The sequence below is a fragment of the Hemiscyllium ocellatum genome, chromosome 50 (assembly GCF_020745735.1).
Source record: "Hemiscyllium ocellatum isolate sHemOce1 chromosome 50, sHemOce1.pat.X.cur, whole genome shotgun sequence".
NCBI lineage: Eukaryota > Metazoa > Chordata > Chondrichthyes > Orectolobiformes > Hemiscylliidae > Hemiscyllium > Hemiscyllium ocellatum.
In genome coordinates, this window is record NC_083450.1 from 5,244,111 (window position 1) to 5,264,849 (window position 20,739).

The 20,739-nt window shown below is 46.8% G+C and overlaps 1 protein-coding gene across 4 annotated transcripts in view; it reads right to left on the bottom strand.

The window, feature by feature from the left end:
• bnipl (BCL2 interacting protein like) overlaps positions 1-20,739 on the bottom strand; it is a 70,739-nt gene that overhangs the window by 24,782 nt on the left and 25,218 nt on the right. For 3 of the 4 annotated variants that reach the window (XM_060820534.1, XM_060820538.1, XM_060820536.1), the window contains exons 2-3: positions 7,066-7,161; positions 4,604-4,674 (exon numbers count right to left, since the gene is read on the bottom strand). In XM_060820534.1, coding sequence (XP_060676517.1) covers positions 4,604-4,674; positions 7,066-7,161 — 167 coding nt within the window. Of the gene's footprint in view, positions 1-4,603; positions 4,675-7,065; positions 7,162-20,223; positions 20,496-20,739 lie in introns of those variants that run through there. The other variant, XM_060820535.1, reaches the window with a different exon arrangement.

Below are 20,739 nucleotides of genomic sequence, written 5' to 3' on the forward strand. Positions count from 1 at the left end.
CCTAATCTAGTCCCATTTGCAGGCACTTGGCCATATCCCTCTCAACCCTTCCTATTCACGTCACCATCCAGATGCCCTTTAAATGCTGTCATTGTACCAGCCTCCACCACTTCCTTTGGCAGCTCATTCCATGTACGCACCACCCTCTACGTGAAAAAGTTGCCTCTTAGGTCTCTTTTATATCTTTTCCCCTCTCACTCAAACCTATGACCTCTAGTACTGGATGATTCGTCTATTCATCTTATCCATGACCCTCATGATTTTATAAACCTCTAGAAGGTCACCCCTCAGCCTCCGATGCTCCAGGGAAAGCAGCCCCAGCCTATTCAACCTCTCCCTGTAGCTCAAATCCTTCATTAGTATTTTTTAGTAAAAATTACTGTCTGCTACGTTGAGAGGAAAGATGGTCTCCAGTCAGGCCAGGCTTGTTTTCACTGGGAGCAGACACAGCCAAGGGGAGATGTGACTGAGGACTTTAAAAAATCATGACACTTTTAGATCTGGGCTTCCTACACTGCGAGTCCAAGAAGCATGGCAAACTGAAAATTCGGGGGTTGCAAGATCAGAGATGCAGAACTCTGCTATTCTTCCTCTTCTGATTCTTCCTTGTACCCTTCAATAACATAAGAACTCAAGAACTAGGAACAGGAGGAGACAATTATAGTGTCATAGAGTTGTCCAGCACAGAGACAGACCCTTCGGTTCAACTCGTCCACGCTGACCAGATCTCCTAAATTAATCTCGCCCCATTTTCCAGGAGGAAACTCAAGAGACCTGGGGATTCAAGGTACATAATTGTTTGAAGTTTGCATCACATATAGGTAGGGTGGTTAAGAAGGCGTTTAGCACACTTGCCTTCATTGATCAGACCTTTGAGTATAAGAGCTGGGACATTCTGTTGAGGTTGTAGAGGACATTAGTGAGGTCTCTTCTGGAGTACTGTGTCCAGTTCTACTCTCCCTGTCAATAGGCAGGACACTATTAAGCTGGAGAGCGTTCAGAAGAGATTTACCAGGCTGTTGCCACATATGGAGTGTTTGAGTTATAAGGAGAGGGTGGTTAGGTTGGGACCTTTTTCACTGGAACGCAGAAGGTTGAGGGGTGACCTTGTAGAGGTTTTAAAAATCATCAGAGGGTTAGATAAGATGAACGGTAGGTGTCTTTTCTCTCGAGTGGAAGATTTCAAGGTTATGGGACATATTTTTAAGATGAGAGTTTACAAAGACAGGAGGGGATTTTTTTTTAAACACAGAGCAGTTCGCCTGTAGAATGAACTGAGGAAGTGGTGGATGTGGTTATAGTTACAATGTTTAAAAGACATTTTGATAAGCAATGAATAAGACAGTATTTGGAGGGATATGAGCGAGGAGCAGGCAGGTGGGACTAATTTCATTTGGGATTACGTTTGATTAGATTAGAGTGTGGAACCAGTCCACACCGGTCCTCTGAAGAGTCACCTACCCAGACCCATTTCCCCTCTGACTAATGCACCTAACACTACAGGCAATTTAGCACGGCCAATTCACCCTGACCTGCACATCTTTGTACTGTGGGAGGAAACCGGAGCACCGGAGGAAATCCACGCAGACATGGGGAGAATGTGCAAACTCCACACAGACAGTTACCCAAGGCTGGAATTGAACCTGGGACCCTGGTGCTGTGAGGCAGCAGTGCTAACCACTGAGCCACCATGTGGACTGGTTGGACTGAAGGGTCTGTTCTGTGCTTGATGTCTCGTTGACTCTAGAAGCAGTTATTATGGAACATAGGACTTAGGCTCGAGAGATTAAACAGTCTATTCCTGTCTGCCATTCAATAAAATCTGGTTGTGGCTTCATCTCCACTTTCCTCTCTGTCCCTGTCCCATAACTTCCTGGCTGACGTTTGAATCAAGAATAACTCAACCTTGAATAAATTCAATGACAGAGCCTTCACTGCTCTCTGGGTAAGAGAATTCCGCAGAGAGAGAACGTCTCCCGCCCACCTTAAAAGCAGGAATTAGGAAACAGGAGTAGATCACTTGGATCCTCAAGCCTGTTCCACCAATCACTAAGATCGTGGCTGATCTGATTACTCCAGGTTCCCACCATCCCTGATAGCATTTCATCCCCTTGCTTATCAACCACCTATCCACTTCTGTCTTCAAAAACATTGTGCTCCCTCTTCAGGAAGAGTTCCAAAAACTCAGAGGGAAAAACTAATTCTTACCTGCTTCTCATCTTATTCTGAAACTTTTAGATCTGGGCTTCCCACACTGTGGGTCCAAGAAGCATGGCAAATTGAAAATTCAGGGATTGCAAGATCAGAAATGCATTATCTAATCCTCATCTTAAATGGTCAATCCCTTCCAGTGGCCCCTGTTTTGAGACTGTCCCACAACTTCTCCTCGTCAAGACTTCTCAGGACCTTAGAATGTTTCACTAACATCACCTTTCATTCCTGCAAACTACAATGGGTAGTAAAGGATATGGTTTGGAAAGGCACTGCCTGATGCAGAGGTGGACACAGCTTCAATAGTCAACTCTTAAAAGCAAATTTGGTAAGTACTTGAAAGAGGGGGTTAAAATAATGCAATGCTGTAGGGGACAGAAGGGTGTAACGGGATTGTCTGAAATGCTGCACAGTTTCGGTCTCCTTACTTGAGAAACTGGCACTGCAGAGGAGGTTCACTAGGTTGATTCTGGAGTCGAGGGTTGGCTTATGGAGGAGAAGTTGAATAGATTGGGACTATACTCATTGGAATATAGAAGAATGTGAAAAAAAATCCTATAGAAATCTATACAACAATGAAGGGAATAGATAAGATCTAAACAGGGAGGCTGTTTCCAATGGGAGGTGAAACTAGAATGAAGGGACGTGGCCTCAAAATAAGGAGGGAACAGATTTAGGATTGAGCTGAGCTTCTTCACCCAGAGGGTTGGAAATCTGTGGGATTCCCTGCCCAGTGAGGCAGTTGAAGCTACCTCATTGAATATTTTTAAGGCATCGATAGATGGATTTTTGGGTTATGGTGTATGTGGAGCTGAGTCCACAAAAAGATCAGCCATGGTTTTATTGAATGGTGAAGCAGGCATGACAGGCCAATGGCCTACTCCTGCTCATTATGTTCACCTTACCCTTCTAAAAGTATCAACTACATCGCTGAATAGCCTCCTACGTTGTACGATCCTACCTGTGTCTGCACTGGGAAGTGGGACATTTTAGCGTGGGTTTAAAAATGTCAAGAATTCTTCACTTTGGAGGGAAAGCTTGATGCAGACGACTGGAGGCCAGTCAAGAGTGATAAAGGAGCTCAGAATTTCAAGGTATTCAGGAGGTTTCCCAGAACATCAGCAGGAGTTAGTTAGACTGAACGGGTTATGTAGCGTAAAGACATGAGCCCTCATTCATCCGTGCCTGGAGATTGCACTGCTGATTGATCTCACATTCTGTTTCTGTCCTCACCTCGTGACATTTTGCTATATACTATGTTTTCAAATCACAGTAATTACCTATAATTTCGGTCAGACTCTCTTAATTCTGAGCAGCTGAAAAGGGAAGTGCACAGAGGCACACTGTTACTTCAAGAGGATGAACATTACTGGACTTCTCCATCATTCCTCAGCGCATTCCTTGCTTGTATTACAGCTGCATCTCATTCAAGTTTCTAGGCCTTACAAAGGAACTACAGAAACCCAGTTGTACAGTGGTCATGTCACTGGACTAGTAATATAACATTCCTACAGGCCATTCGGTCCATCGAGTCTACAAGACCCTCTGAAGAGCATTCCACCATGATCCCACCGCCCCTACCCTACCCTGTCCCTGTATCCTGCATTTTCCATTGCTAACCCTCCCTAACCTGCACATCATTGGACACGATGGGCAATTTAGCATGGCCAACCCACCCTAATCTGCACATCTTCTGGCCGTGGGACGAAAACAAAGCATCCAGAGAAAACCCACACAGATACAGGGGGATAATGTGCAAACTCCACACAGACAGTCGCCCACGGCTGGAATCGAACCCAGGTCCCTGAATTGCTGCGAGACAGTAGTGCTTATCACTGTGCTGCCCAATAGAGAATCCCAAGTTGATGATCTGGGTAAATGGGTTAGAATCCTGCCATGGCAGGTGGTAAAATTTGAATTCAGTACAAATATGGAATTTTTAAAAAAAGCTGATCAATTATTGTAAAAATGATTCACTAATGTTCGTTAAAATGAGGGAATCTGCCATCTTTACATGGTCTGGCCTATATCCTGAACCTATTTTACCTTCTCACAAGGTGCAGTTGAGTCTCAACTGCTCTGTGTCCAATAATGGATGGACAGTAAATGCCTTCCTAGATCGTGACAATCACATCCCATAAACAAATGAAAGAACAGTTTCTTTAGGTGGGTGTGAAGGGAGGAAATTAGTCTGATAGCAATGGCCATTGAAGACGCAGGAGGAGCTAACCATCAGTGATAGGTCCTTGCTGAATAATAAGGCTCTCTCTCTCTCTCTGCACACACACAGAGACAGAGACAGACACACGCACGCACGTACACACACGCATTATATAGAGACAGACACTTGTACTGATATTCACACTTTTCCATATACGCCCAGTATCATTACCCGGTCTGTTGCCATCTGTATTGGCATTCAGCTCATCCTCTGTCACAGCCTCATTGTCTTCTGGAAGAGGTCTGCAGGTTGGAAAAAAGAATATGCACTGTGGTTACAGCATGGAAGGAGGCCATTTGGCCCATTGTGTTTGCGCCAGTTCTTTGACTGAGCATTTCACTCGGTGCTGTTTTCCCACCTTAACCCAGTAACCCTGCACATTCATTCCTTATAGATTTAGACAGTCTATTCCCAATGCTATGATCCATCTATGAAGGTATATTCATACCTGTGACATCCGGCCAGCATTACATTAAATATTTAACCCAGGGGAACACAGCAACAATTACAATTAGTGCACAAAAGTTTGTAGCAGGACAGTGCATGTTTCAGTGGAAAGAAGTCTGTTTGACTTCACACTAACTGCACAGCAACCCAGAATTTTACTGGAAGCGTCAATTTGTAATTTGACTGATCATAGTCTGATCACAAGACTGATCATAATTTTTGCTATGTATTTTACAACAAGTTTAAAGTTTAACGTTGGTAATAGTTAAAAGTTTGCTTAGTTGTTTGGCAGGCAGTTACTGGTACCACATTCATCAAGTATAACTCTTGCCTCTTTGTCCTCAGACTGTAGTACCCCAACTATTGATTGCGTCTCCTGTCAATGCAGCTTCTCGGACAACAGTCTAATTCCCTCCTGGAAAGCTCAATTGAACCTGCCTCCACCACAATCTCTGGCTGTACATTAGAGTCATAGAGCTGTATAGCATGGAAACAGACCGTTCGGTCCAACCCGTCCATGCCGACCAGATATCCCAACCCAACCTAGTCCCACCTGCCAGCACCCGGCCCATATCCCTCCAAACCCTTCCTATTCATGTACACATCCAAATGCCTTTTAAATGTCGCAATTGTACCAGCCTCCACCACTTCCTCTGGCAGCTCATTCCATACACGTATCACCCTCTGGGGCAAAAAGTTGCCCCTTAGGTCTCTTTTATACCTTTCTCATCTCACCCTAAACCTATGCCCTCTAGTTCTGGACTCCCCCACTCCAGGGAAAAGACTTTGCCTCTTTATCCTATCCATGCCCCTCATGATTTTGTAAACCTCTGTAAGGTCACTCCTCAGCCTCCAACGCTCCATGGAAAACAGCCCCAGCCTGTTCAGCCTCTCCCAGTAGCTCAAATCCTCCAACCCCGGCATCATCCTTGTAAATCTTTTCTGAACCCTTTCAAGTTTCACAACATCTTTCCGATAGGAAGGAGACCAGAATTCTGGACCTTACCAAAAAAGGCACTGTATAAATGCATTCTCTGACTGCGTGGAATGGACGAAATACCTGGCATCTGCTTCTTCGCTTGCCCTTTGACCCAGATCTATGAAACTCACTATCTTGGCATTTGACCGTGCAAGAGGATATCTTGTTACATGAATATAGTTCACTGGGCAACGTGGCTTTATCAGTTTGGAGAGAGACTATTTAAAACCAAGAAAGGAAGAGAGCAATTTTATAATTGCTGCTTAAAATCAGGAATCTGCTACTCTCATTCTCCAGTTTCACATTTCACCTCTACTTAGGAAGAAGGTGAACAAAGTGAAGGCGGTGGAAAGGTGGCTCAGTGGTTAGCACTGCTACCTCACAGTGCCAGGGATCCAGGTTTGATTCCCCCCCTTCAGGGGACTGTCTGAGTGGAGTTTGCACATTGTCCCCCCATGTCTGTGTGGGTTTCCTCCGGGCGCTCTCGTTTCCTCCCACAGTCCAAAAATACCCAGGTTAGGGTGGATTGGCCATGCTAAATTGTCTCATAATGTCGAGGGATGTGTAGGTTAGGGTGGATTGGCCGTGCCAAATTTTCTCATAATGTCGAGGGATGTGTAGGTTAGGGTGGATTGGCCATGGGAAATTGTCCCATAGAGTCGGGGATGTGTGAGTTAGGTGCATTAGTCAGGGGTAAATATAGGATAATGGGGTAGGGGAATGGGTCTCGGTGGGTTACTCTTCGGAGGGTCGCAGTGGACCTGTTTCCACACTGTAGGGATTCTATGGAATGACTGCATTAAAAACAAAAATCAAAGTTGCTGGAAAAGCTCAGCAGGTCTGGTAGCATCTGTGGACACAAAAGCAGACTTAGTGTTTTAGATCGAGTGACCCTTCCTCAGAACTGCAGACGCACTCCGACTTTATAGAGTCGCAGAGCACGGAAACAGACCCTTCAGTCCAACCAATCCATGCCGACCATAATCCCAAACTAACAACTGGATGCTGAGCTTTTCTAGCAATCTCTAATTTTGTTCCTGATTTACAGTATCCGCAGTTCTCTTGGTTTTTATTTTGATCGTATTAAAGGGAACCGCAACAAGTTATAATTAAATGCAGAGAAAGGAGTCATTCCCTTTGAAAAGAAACTGCAAGCCCCCCCCCCCACCCCAATCATTGTAGAAACACACAGAAGGCATTCTCTTACTTTGGAAATTCCTCATCCTGCCACTCTTCCCGGAGTTCCATATCCTCGATCCTAACGCCTGGAGAGCTTGGATTCTCCAAATGTTCCTTCGGTACGCTGAAACAGTAAAGATGGTTGTGAGCCCTGGGTCTGCCAACTATTGGAATAGAGATCAAGACTTTGCAAACTCTGGAGGGGGTGGGGGGGGCGGAGTTTATAAAATTGTGAGGGGTATAGATAAGGTGAATGGCAGGTGTCTTTTCCCTAGAGTGGGGGATTTCGATACCACAGGGCATATTTTTAAGGGGAGATTAGATTAGATTAGATTCCCTACAGTGTGAAAACAGGTCCTTTGGCCCACCCAGTCCACACCGACCCTCCGAAGAGTAACCCACCCAGACCCGTTTCCCTCTGACTAATGCATCTAACACTATGGACAATTTACCACAGCCTATTCATCTGACCTGCACATCTTTGGACTGTGGGAGGAAACCAGAGCACCCGGAGGAAACCCACACAGACAAAGGGAGAACATGCAAACTACCACACAAGCAGTCGCCTAAGGCTAGAATCAAACCTGGGACCCTGCTGCTGTGAGGCAGCTATGCTAACCACTGAGCCACCATGCCACCCAATGTCCAGAGTGGGAAGAGGAGAATGATTTCCAAAACAGACATGGCGGGCGGGCAACCTCTTTGTTAACAGAGGGTGGTTCGCATGTGGAATGAACTTCCTGGGAGTGGTTGGTGTGGGTATGCTGACAATAATTTAAAAAACATTTGGATAAGAACATGAATAAAACATATTTGGAAGGATTTGAGTCAACCACAGGTGGGACCACTTTAGTTTGGTATTATGTACGGCATGGACTGGTTGGACCGAAGGGTTTGTTTCCGTGCTGTACGGCCCTGGAAGGGTCAGAATGTGTCCATGTGCTCGTGGTGTGTGGTGGTCAGAGGGCATCAGTATTTCGGTCACGAACCTGCCACAGGTTTCAGATCGAGTTAGAACAGCCACGTTGCCATCCCTTTTAAATCTCCAACCCACATGAAGGTGGCTCAGTGGTTAGCACTGCTGCCTCAAAGCACCAGGGTCCCGGGTTCGATTCCAGCCTTGGGCAACTGTCTGTGTGGAGTTTGCACATTCTCCCACCCGTGTTTGCATGGGTTTCCTCCCACAGTCCAAAGACCTGCAGGTTAGGTGAAATTGGCCACACTAAATTGCCCACAGTGTTCAGGGATGTGTAGATTAGGTGCATTAGTCAGGGATAAATATGGGGAATGGATTTGGGTGGGATACTTTTGAGAGGATTGGTGTGGACTTGTTGGGCTGAAGGGCCTGTTTCCACACTGTAGGGATTCTAATTCTCACATCTAACAGCTCTGCACCTCCCCAACACCTTCAGCCTTTTACCGATCTCTCCTCATTGACCCCACAGACCCAGATCTCACAGAAAGGCTACAACAATGATCACACCTTGAAAACGGGGACAAGGTAAGGAAAGGAGAAAGGTTTGGGAAGTGGTGTGTCAATGTCTCCCATTACCGACGGCATTGTCAAGGAAGAGGTGCTGATCTTCTGTGAGCTCCTAAAGGCTTCACTGCCCCCAAGTCAGGTGGTGTGGGTTCGACACCCCACACTGGAGACTGGAGCAGAAATCCCAGGCTATTGCTCCAGGCACAAAGCTGGTGGAACGCCACAGTGACCGAAGGTCAGCACTGCACTGTCAGCAGGAAGGAAAAAAAAACTGAGGGGGTGGGAGGGAAGTGAACTCTTAGAGTCATAGAGACGTGCAGCACGGAAACTGACCCTTCGGTCCAACTCGTCCATGCCGACCAGATATCCCAACCCAATCTAGACCCATTTGCCAGCACCCGGCCCACATCCCTCCAAACCCTTCCTATTCATATCCCCATCCAGATGCCTTTTAAATGTTGTAATTGTACCAGCCTCTACCACTTCCTCTGGCATCTCGTTCCATACACGCACCACCCTCTGTGTGAAAATGTTGCCCCTTAGATCCCTTTTATATCTTTCCCCACTCACCCTAAGCCTATGCCCCTCTAGTTCTGGACTCCTCCACCCCAAGGAAAAGACCTTGTCTATTTACCCTATCCATGCCCCTCAGGGTCTTATATACCTCTGTAAGGTCACCCCTTAGCCTCTGACGCTCCAGGGAAAATAACCCAGCCTCTCCCTGTAGCTTAAATCCTCCAACCTGGGCAACATCCTTGTAATCTTTTCTGAACCCTTTCAAGTTTCACAACATCTTTCTGACCAAGGTCATTAAAATTCTGCAAGTTCTCTATCGACCTAGAGATGTTTTCACTTTTTTTAAATTAAAAGGAGGGAGAGTAAGGGCCAGTCGGACTATGTGGCCATCAATTTAAGACATCATGAATAAATCCAAATTGGGAGTTCAGTAGAATCGTCCTCACCCAGAAGACAATTATGCCGAATCTGCTCCAACAGGGAGTGGTTGAGGCAAACACCAGAACTTCATTGAATGAGAAGCTGGATAAACATGAGGGAGAAAAGGAATAGAGGGATAGGATGACGAGGTATAGTAAACATTAACGCGGAGCTGAATGACCTACCAGTTTGACATAATCCCGTACATTTCTTTTATACAGCATAAGCACCAATAGACAAGAGATTCCCGACAACACAGCCACACCTGTGTGTGTGTGTGTGTGTGTGTGTGTGTGTGTGTGTGTGTGTGTGTGTGTGTGTGTGTGTGTGTGAGAGAGAATGAGTGTGTGTGTGTGTGTGTGTGTGTGTGTGTGTGTGTGTGTGTGTGAGAGAGAATGAGTGTGTGTGTGTGTGTGTGTGTGTGTGTGTGTGTGTGTGTGTGTGTGTGAGAGAGAGAGAGAAAGAGACAGAGAGAGAGAGAGAGAGTGTGTGTGTCTTTGTGTGGAGAGCATTTGTTTTTTTAAAAAAAATTATCTTGCACTCTTAAACAAACACACAGGCCCAAGCTTATTTACAATGTGGAACAATTAAACTGAAAGCAAGCTGTGAGCGAGAGAGAAAAGAGATTTTCCAGTTAACTGCCTCAACATTGATGGAGTACCTCAATTATTTAGCATGCGCAATAAGGCAGGGAGTTTCCAGAAACAGTGAGTACTGGAGCTTAGGATTGAGCTGGGTTTTAAAGTCTTCTGTATTAATTTGAGAAAATTAAAAACCAGTCATTGTGGTCAGTCGTTATGCCTGCCACACTCAATCTGTCTACCTTTGAAATGAAACAGATTTTTAAACATAAACTTCTACCATTTGGAAGGACAAGGGCAACAAATACATGGGAACATCACCACATGCAAATTCTCCTCCAAGACATGTGTCATTCTGACTTGGAATTAAATGGGCTGCTTCTTTGGTACCCCTGGGTCAATATTGATTAGATTAGCTTCCCTACAGTATGGAAACAGGCCCTTTGGGCCAACAAGTCCACACCAACCCTCCAAAGCATAGCCCACCCAGACCCATTCCCCAACCCTATATTTACCCCTGGCAATTTAGCATGACCAATTCACCTGACCTGCACATCTTTGTGACTGTGGGAGGAAACCGGAGCACCCGGAGGAAACCCATACAGACAATGGGAGAATGTGCAAACTCCACACAGAATGTTGGAATCTAACCTGGGTCCCTGGTGTGGTGAGGCAGCAGTGCTAACCACTGAGCCACCATGCTCAGCCCCAAACTGTGGTACTGTCTCCCCAGTAGTACTGTGGATGGTACCTGAACCACACAATAAGGCACCCCCTTCTCAAGGGGCAATTTCCACATCCCCTGAACAAACTTTTTAAAAAGATGGGATTCAGACCCTCCTTGTAAATCGAGGGCTTAAAATGGCTGGGTTCCTTCCACATTCTCCCCATTCTGTGAGTGAAAACGTTTCTCCTGAATTTCCAATTGCATTTACATGTGAAGGTCTTCTATTGATGATGACTCCCCTCCACCGCCAGAGTACCTCTCCTCCAGTCATCACCCAACATTGCCATGGGACCCTCTCTGTCCATCCAAAAGGCCATTCTGGGGAGGTTTTATTTCAGAAACAACATGGATATCTAGGGAGAGTATAGGGCCCCTCAAAGATCAGCAAGGCGGCCTTTGTGTGGAGCTGCGGAAAATAGGGGAGATACTAAACAAGTATTTTGCATCAGTATTTACTGTGGAAAAGGATATGGAAGATATAGAAAGTAGGGAAATAAATGGTGACACTTTGCAAAATGTCCATATTACATTACAGAGGAGGAAGTGCTGGATGTCTTGAAATGCATAAAGGTGGATAAATCCCCAGGTGTACCCAAGAACTCTGTGGGAAGCTAGAGTAGTGATTGCTGGGCCTCTTGCTGAGATATTTGTATCATCGATAGTCACAGGTGAGGTGCCTGAAGACTGGAGGTTGGCAAACGTGGTGCCACTCTTTAAGAAGGGTAGTAAGGATAAGCTAGGGAACTATAGACCAGTGAGCTGATGTCAGTGGCAGGCAAGTTGTTGGAGGGAATCCTGAGAGACAGGATGCACAAGTATTTGGAAAAGCAAGGACTGATTAGGGATAGTCAACATGGCTTTGTGTGTGGAAAATCATGTCTCACAAACTTGATTGAGTTTTTTGAAGAAATAATAAAGAGGATTGATGAGGGCAGAGCGGTAGATGTGATCTATATGGACTTCAGTAAGGCGTTCGACAAGATTCCCCATGGAAACTGGTTAGCAAGGTTAGATCTCACGGAATACAGGGAGAACTAGCCATTTGGATACAGAACTGGCTCAAAGGTAGTAGACAGAGGGTGGTGGTGGAGGGTTGTTTTTCAGACTGGAGGCCTGTGACCAGTGGAGTGCCACAAGGATTGGTGCTGGATCCTCTACTTTTCGTCACTTATATAAATGATTTGGATGCGAACATAAGAGGTATAGTTAGTAAGTTTGCAGATGTCACCAAAATTGGAGGTGTAGTGGACAGTGAAGAGGGTTACCTCAGATGACAACAGGATCTTGATCAGACTGGCCAATGGGCTAAGAAGAGGCAGATGGAAATAAATTCAGACAAATGTCATATGCTGCATTTTGGGAAAGCAAATCTTAGCAGGACTTACACACTTAATGGTAAGGTCCTGGGGAGTGTTGCTGAACAAAGAGACCTTGGAGTGCAGGTTCATAGCTCCTTGAAAGTGGAGTTGTGGTAGTTAAGATAGTGAAGGCGGCGTTTGGTATGCTTTCTTTTATTGGTCGGAGTATTGACTACAGGAGTTGGGAGGTCATGTTGCGGCTGTACAGGACATTGGTTAGGCCGCTATTGGAATATTGCGTGCAATATATAAAAGAGACCTCAGGGGCAACCTTTTCACACAGAGGGTGGTGCGTGTATGGAATCAGCTGCCAGAGGAAGTGGTGGAGGCTGGTACAATTGCAACATTTAAAAGGCATCTGGATGGGTATATGAATACGAAGGGATTGGAGGGATATGGGCTAAGTGCTGGCAAATATGACGAGATTGGGTTGGGATATCTGGTCGGCATGGATGGTTTGGACCGAAGGGTCTGTTTCCATGCTGTACATCTCTATGACTCTATGTCTGACGGTGCTCGCTCAGTATGGTGTTCAGGTCATCTGAAAGCTATTTTTAAAAATGAAGGTAGAGCAGAGGATAAGTTCAAGGGCATCAGGCAGAGTCAGAGTTGTGCGGCACAGACACAGACCAACTTGTCCATGCCGACCAGATATCCTAAATTAATCTCGTCCCATTTGCTACCATTTGGGCCATATCCCTCTAAACCCTTCCTACGGTAAGAGCGCAGGTAAGTGAGACTGAGTCCACGAAAAGATCAGCTTTGATCTTATTGAATGGCGGAGCAGGCTAGAAGGGCCGGACTTATGTATTCATATACCCATCTCGATGCCTTTTGAATGTTGCAGTTGTACCAGCCTCCACCACTTCCTCTAACAGCTCATTCCACACACGCACCACCCTCTGCGTGAAAAGTTTGCCCCTTTGGTCTCTTTCAAATCTTCCCCCTCTCACCCTAAACCTATGCCCTCTAGTTTTGGACTCTGTTGCCTTGAGGAAAAGTCCTCATCTATTCACTCTATCCGTGCCCCTCCTGATTTTATAAACCTCTATAAAGGTCGCTCCCTCAGCCTCCGACGCTCCAGGGAAAACAGCCACAGCCTGTTCAGCCTCTCCCAATAGCTCAACCCCTCCAACCCTGGCAATATCCTTGTAAATACTTTGTGAACCCATTAAAGTTTCACAACATCCTTCAATACAGTTTCATGAAAGATAAACCATGTTTGACCAAGCTGTTGGAGTTCTTTGAGGTGGTAAAGTGCTGTGGATAAAGAGAAACTGGTCGACATGCTGTACTAGATTTCAAGAAGGCATTTAGTAAGGTATCAGGGGAAATAAAAGCCTGTAATATAAGGGGTAGCAAATTGGCAATATAGAATATTGGCCAGCTAACAGAAAGCAGGGAGTAGCAATAAATGGTTTTTCTGTTCGTTGAATCACAGAAAACATTTGTGAAAGCATAAATCACAAGAGAACTAGAGCTGTAAGTAATAAAGGCAAATGGAATCTTAGCAATTAGAGTCATGGAGATATGTACAGCATGGAAACAGACCCTTCGGTCCAACCTGTCAATGCCGACCAGATATCCCAACCCAATCTAGTCCCACTTGCAGCACCCAGCCCATATCCCTCTAAACCCTTCCTATTCATATACCCATCCAAATGTCTTTTAAAATGTTGTAATTGTACCAGCCTCCATCACTTCCTCTGGCAGCCCATTCCATACACGTATCACCCAAAGTTGCCCCTTAGATCTCTTTTATATCTTTCCCCTCTCACCCTAAACCCTCTAGTTCTGGACTCCCCCTCCCCAGGGAAATGACTTTGTCTATTTATCCTATCCATGTCCCTGATAATTTTATAAACCTCTATAAGGTCTCCCTCAGCCTCCAACGCTCCAGGGAAAACAGCCCCAGCCTATTCAACCTCTCCCTATAGCTCAAATCCTCCATCCTTGTAAATCTTTTCTGAACCATTTCAAGTTTCACAACATCTCTCCGATAGGAAGGAGACCAAAATTGTATGCAATATTCCAACAGTGACCTAACCAATGCCCTGTACAGCTGCAACATGACCTCCCAACTCCTGTACTCAATACTCTGACCAATAAAAGAAAGCATACCAAACGCCTTCTTCACTATCCTATCTACCTGCGACTCCACTTTGAAGGAGCTATGAACCTGCACTCCAACGTCTCTTTGTTCAGCAACTCTCTGTAGGACCTTACGATTAAGTGTGTAAGTCCTGCTAAGATTTGCTTTCCCAAAATGCAGCAGGACTTTGCATTTATCTAAATTAAACTCCATCACAGCCCATTGCCCCATCTGATCAAGATCCCATTGTAATCTGAAATAACCTTCTTCACTGTCCACTACATCTGCAAACTTACTAACTATACTTCTTATGCTCACATCCAAATCATTTGCATAAATGATGAAAAATCGACGACCCAACATCAATCCTTGTGGCACTCCACTAGTCACACACCTCCAATCTGAAAATCAACCCTCCACCACCACCCTCTGTCTTCTACCTTTGAGCCAGTTCTGTATCCAAATGGCTAGTTCTCCCTGTATTCCATGAGATCTAACCTTGCTAACCAGTCTCCCATGGGGAACCTTGTCGAACGCCTTACTGAAGTCCATAGAGTCACGTCAACTGCTTATTGCTCAAGTATAAAGAATAGAGATGTTGCTGCAACTGTGCAAGACATTAATGAAATCACACCTGGAGTACTGCTTACATTTTTGATCCCATTATTTGAGGGAATTGTACTGAACATAGTTCAGTCGTTTACTATATTGATAAGGGGCTTGTCTTATGAAGAGAGATTGAGCAAATTAGGCTTATACTATCTAAAAGTAAAAAATGAGGTCTGCAGATGCTGGAGATCACAGCTGCAAATGTGTTGCTGGTCAAAGCACAGCAGGCCAGGCAGCATCTCAGGAATAGAGAATTTGACGTTTCGAGCATAAGCCCTTCATCAGGAATAAGAGAGAGTAGCCAAGCAGGCTAAGATAAAAGGTAGGGAGGAGGGACTGGGGGGGGGGGGGGGGGGGGGCGATGGAGGTGAGATAGGTGGAAGGAGGTCAAGGTGAGGGTGATAGGCCGGAGTGGGGTGGGGGCGGAGAGGTCAGGAAGAGGATTGCAGGTTAGGAGGGCGGTGCTGAGTTGAGGGAACCGACTGAGACAAGGTGGGGGGAGGGGAAATGAGGAAACTGGAGAAATCTGAATTCATACCTTGTGGTTGGAGGGTTCCCAGGCGGAAGATGAGGCGCTCCTCCTCCAGCCGTCGTGTTGTTATGTTCTGCCGGTGGAGGAGTCCAAGGACCTGCATGTCCTCGGTGGAGTGGGAGGGAGAGTTAAAGTGTTGAGCCACGGGGTGATTGGGTTGGTTGGTTCGGGCGGCCCGGAGGTGTTCTCTGAAGCGTTCCGCAAGTAAGCGGCCTGTCTCACCAATATAGAGGAGGCCACATCGGGTACAGCGGATGCAATAGATGATGTGTGTGGAGGTACAGGTGAACTTGTGGCGGATATGGAAGGATCCCTTGGGGCCTTGGAGGGAAGTGAGTGTGGAGGTGTGGGCGCAAGTTTTACATTTCCTGCGGTTGCAGGGGAAGGTGCCGGGGGTGGAGGTTGGGTTGGTGGGGGGTGTGGATCTGACGAGGGAGTCACGAAGGGAGTGGTCCTTGCGGAACGCTGATAGGGGAGGGGAGGGAAATATATCCTTGGTGGTGGGGTCCGTTTGGAGGTGGCGGAAATGGCGGCGGATGATACGTTGTATGCGGAGGTTGGTGGGGTGGTAGGTGAGAACCAGTGGGGTTCTGTCTTGGTGGCGGTTGTAGGAGCGGGGCTCAAGGGCGGAGGAGCGGGAAGTGGAGGAGATGCGGTGGAGGGCATCGTCGATCACGTCTGGGGGGAATTTGCAGTCCTTGAAGGAGGAGGCCATCTGGGCTGTGCGGTGTTGGAACTGGTCCACCTGGGAGCAGATGCGGCGGAGACGAAGGAATTGGGAATATGGGATGGCGTTTTTGCAGGTGGCAGGGTGGGAGGAGGTGTAGTCCAGGTAGCTGTGGGAGTCAGTCGGTTTATAATAGATGTCTGTGTTGAGTCGGTCGCCCGAGATAGAAATGGAAAGGTCTAGGAAGGGGAGGGAGGAGTCTGAGACAGTCCAGGTGAATTTCAGGTCAGGATGGAAGGTGTTAGTAAAGTTGATGAACTGTTCAACCTCCTCGTGGGAGCACGAGGCAGCGCCGATACAGTCATCGATGTAGCGGAGGAAAAGGTGGGGGGTGGTGCCAGTGTAGTTGCGGAAGATGGACTGTTCCACATATCCTACGAAGAGGCAGGCATAGCTGGGGCCCATGCGGGTGCCCATGGCAACTCCTTTAGTTTGGAGGAAGTGGGAGGATTGAAAAGAGAAGTTATTCAGGGTGAGGACCAGTTCAGTCAGTCGAAGGAGGGTGTCAGTGGAAGGGTACTGGTTGGTACGGCGGGAAAGGAAGAAGCGGAGGGCTTTGAGTCCTTCGTGATGGGGGATGGAGGTGTACAGGGACTGGATGTCCATAGTGAAAATAAGGCGTTGGGGACCGGGGAAGCGAAAATCCTGGAGGAGGTGGAGGGCTTATGCTCGAAACGTCGAATTCTCTATTCCTGAGATGCTGCCTGGCCTGCTGTGCTTTGACCAGCAACACATTTGCAGCTTATACTATCTAAAGTTTGGAAGAATGAAAGGAGATCTAATTGAGGTATATAAGATGCTAAAGTCAAGAAGATGCAAAGTAGACGTAGAAATGATGTTAAGTACAAACTGAAAGATTCTGTAAATCAGAAACCAAAACAAAATTGCTGGAGAAGCTCAGCAGGTCTGGCAGCATCTGTAGAGAGAAAGCAGAGTTAACATTTCGGGTTGAGTGACCTTTCCTCAGAACTGAGCGTGAAGAAGAGAAATTATTGCTCTCAAAGGGTCAGGAATCTGTGGAATTCACTCCCCCAGAGTGTGGTGGATGCTGGGACAGTGAATAAATTTAAAAAGGAACGAGACAGATTTGCAATAAGTAATGAGTTGAAGGGTTACGCGGAGCAGGCAGGAAAGTAGAGTTGAAGCCGAGATGAGATTGGGCACATTCATATCAAATGGTGGAGCAGGATTGAAGGGCATTGACCAATGAAGGCAAGCATACCTAACACCTTCTTCACTACCCTGTCTACCTGCGACTCCACTTTCAAGGAACTATGAACCATGGTCTCTTTGTTCAGCAACTTACCATAATGTATAAATGTCATGTTCCTCAAGCACATGTGCCTGGGTTAATATTAAGTTCTGAGGTTAGCAGAGGAGCAGGTTTCAAATGGAGTGCCATGCTTCAAGTGAATGGAGACATGATGGAGTCAGAGAGCTTTACATAAGACCATAAGACATAGGAATGGAAGTAAGGCCATTCGGCCCATCGAGTCCACTCTGCCATTCAATGGCTGATGGGCATTTCAACCCCACTTACCCGCATTCTCCCCGTAGCCCTTAATTCGTCAAGACATCAAGAATCTATCAATCTCTGCCTTGAAGACATTTAGCGTCCCGGTAAGCCCCATTTGGAGTACTGTGTCTAGTTTTGATCCCCACACCTCAGGAAGGACATATTGGCACTGGAACGTGTCCAGCGGAGATTCACGCGGATGATCCCTGGAATGGTTGGTCTAACATACGAGGAACGGCTCAGGATCCTGGGATTGTATTCATTGGAGTTTAGAAGATCAAGGGGAGACTTAATTGAAACTTACAAGATAATACATGGCTTGGAAAGGGTGGACGCTAAGAAATTGTTTCCGTTAGGCGGGGAGACTAGGACCCGTGGACACAGCCTTAGATATACAGGGAGTCAATTCAGAACAGAAATGCGGAGACATTTCTTCAGCCAGAGAGTGGTGGGCCAATGGATCCCGTGCTATGATGTGATGATATCGGGAGCACCTCTCTTTAGGGTATCGACATTTCCTCGATTTATTTTTTCTGCTGCACAGATCTGAAAACCAAAATTCATCATCTTCCAAGTTGTGGATATAAAGAGAACATTGGCTTTAATGGCGGTTGACAAATCAGTCAATCGACACCACATTTCATAGAATCCCTATAATGTGGAAGCAGGCTATTCAGCCCATCGAGTCTGAAGACCCACAGCACTGCAAACCTGCATTCCCCACAGCTAATCCACCTAACCTGCATATCCGTGGAACTGTGGGCAATTTACCATAGCCAATCCATCCTAACCTGCACATCACTGGGCACTAAGGGACAATTTCTCATGGCCAATCCACCATAACCCGGACATCCCTGGGCACTATGGGACAATTTAGCATGGCCAATCCACCCTAACCTGGACATCCCTGGGCACTATGGGACAATTTAGCATGGCCAATTCACCCTGACCTGCACATCCCTAGGTATTACGGGACAATTTAGCAAGGCCAATCCATCCTACCCTGCACATCCCTGGACAACAAGGGACAATTTCCCATAGCCAATCCAACCTAACCTGCACATCCCTGGATACTATGAGACAATTTAGCATGGCCAATCCACCCTAACCTGCACATCCCTGGGCACTATGGGACAATTTAGCATGGCCAATCCACCCTAACCTGCACATCCCTGGGCCCTGTGGGACAATTTCCCATGGCCAATCCATCCTAACCTGCACATCCCTAGATACTATGGGACAATTTAGCATGGCCAATCCACCCTAACCTGCACATCCCTGAACACCAAGGGACAATTTCCCATGGCCACTCCACCCTAACCTGCACATCACTGGGCACTACAGGACAATTTAGCATGGCCAACCCACCCTAACCTGCACATCCCTGGGCATTATGGGACAATTTCCCATGGCCAATCCACCCTAACCTGCACATCCCTGGGCATTATGGGACAATTTCCCATTGCCAATCCACCCTAACCTGCACATCCCCGGGCATTATGGGACAATTTCCCATGGCCAATCCACCCTAACCTGCACATCCCTGGGCATTATGGGACAATTTCCCATGGCCAATCCACCCTAACCTGCACATCTTTGGACTGAGAGGGGAAACTGGAGCATCTGGAGGAAACCCACGCAGATACAGGGAGAATGTGCAAACACCAACTGGCGTGACATGCTATTTAGATTAATATAAAATATCAATTTCCCTTATTTCGATGGCAGTTTGCACTTGAAATCTGCCACCCTTCCCCACCTCAATGGTCCTGCAATATTAGATTAGATTAGACTTACAGTGTGGAAACAGGCCCTTCGGCCCAACAAGTCCACACCGACCCGCCGAAGCGCAACCCACCCATACCCCTACATTTACCCCTTACCTAACTCTACGGGCAATTTAGCTTGGCCAATTCACCTGACCCGCACATCTTTGGACTGTGGGAGGAAACCGGAGCACCCGGAGGAAACCCACGCAGACACGGGGAGAATGTGCAAACTCCACACAGTCAGTCACCTGAGTCGGGAATTGAACCCGGGTCTACAGGCGCTGTGAGGCAGCAGTGCTAACCACTGTGCCACCGTGCCGCCCATATCTGTATTGAAAGGCCAGCAGCAGCACTCCAACTGTAAAGTTGGATAAAATGCAGTTTATCTAAAGTACCTGGTTTAGGACTGTCCTGGTCTCCTGATGAGCAGGAAAGATTGAATGTTTAAACAGCACCTTTCTTGATCCCCAGTATGTCCGAAAACACATTACAATAAAGTGTTTTGAAAGTACAGTGTAGGAAATCAGGCAGGCACAGAAAGATCCCACAGTCATGCATAGTCACCCATATCACCTCTTTTTTTAAAACGCATTGCTCGACAGACAAATGTCGGGAGAAAGTGAGGACTGCAGATGCTGGAGATCAGAGAGGAGAGTGTGGTGCTGGAAAAGTACAGCAGGTCAGGGACAGCATCCGAGGAGGAGGATCGACGTTTCGGGCTTCAGGAATTGGTCCCACTGCACCGGGGAGACGTCAGCTGCTCCTCTTTACAACTGTCATGGGATCTCTTATGCGCAACTGAGAGAGAGTGGGGTGAGGGCCTTGGTTTAACAGCGCAGTCAAAAAAAAAACGCACCTGCAACAATGTGGCACTCCCTCTGGTGTTAACACTGGGTACGCTGGCATGGATGGGGAGTTGGAGGCGGTGGTGGTGGGCTTGGTTCTACAGAGCGGATCCTTGAACCCCAGAGTGACATCAGTGCCATTTACCAAGGCACAGCCGAGAGACAGAAAGTCAAACAACGAGAAACAAATTTCCCAAACTGTAGAGAGCTGAAGGGCAGGGCAAGGCCGGGGAGAAGCTCAGACCGAGTTAGTTCTTGCGCTGTTTCCCTTAGATAGGATTCTCTGCTGAAGGGCATGAGGTTTCATGTCCTCGACAGAACATGTTTTTGCTCGTTACTAGATATGCATACGTTCCTGTGGTGGTGACTCAGGAATGCCAGTGAAGAAAGACGCTTGTCTGATTGATGTTTTCAGTAATGTCGGGATTGAGAGAGAGAGAGAGAGAGAGAGAGAGAAAAGGAGGAAAATATTTGAAAAGCAAGAATGGTACTTGAAGAGGAAGGGGGTCAAGGAGGGTAGTTTAAAC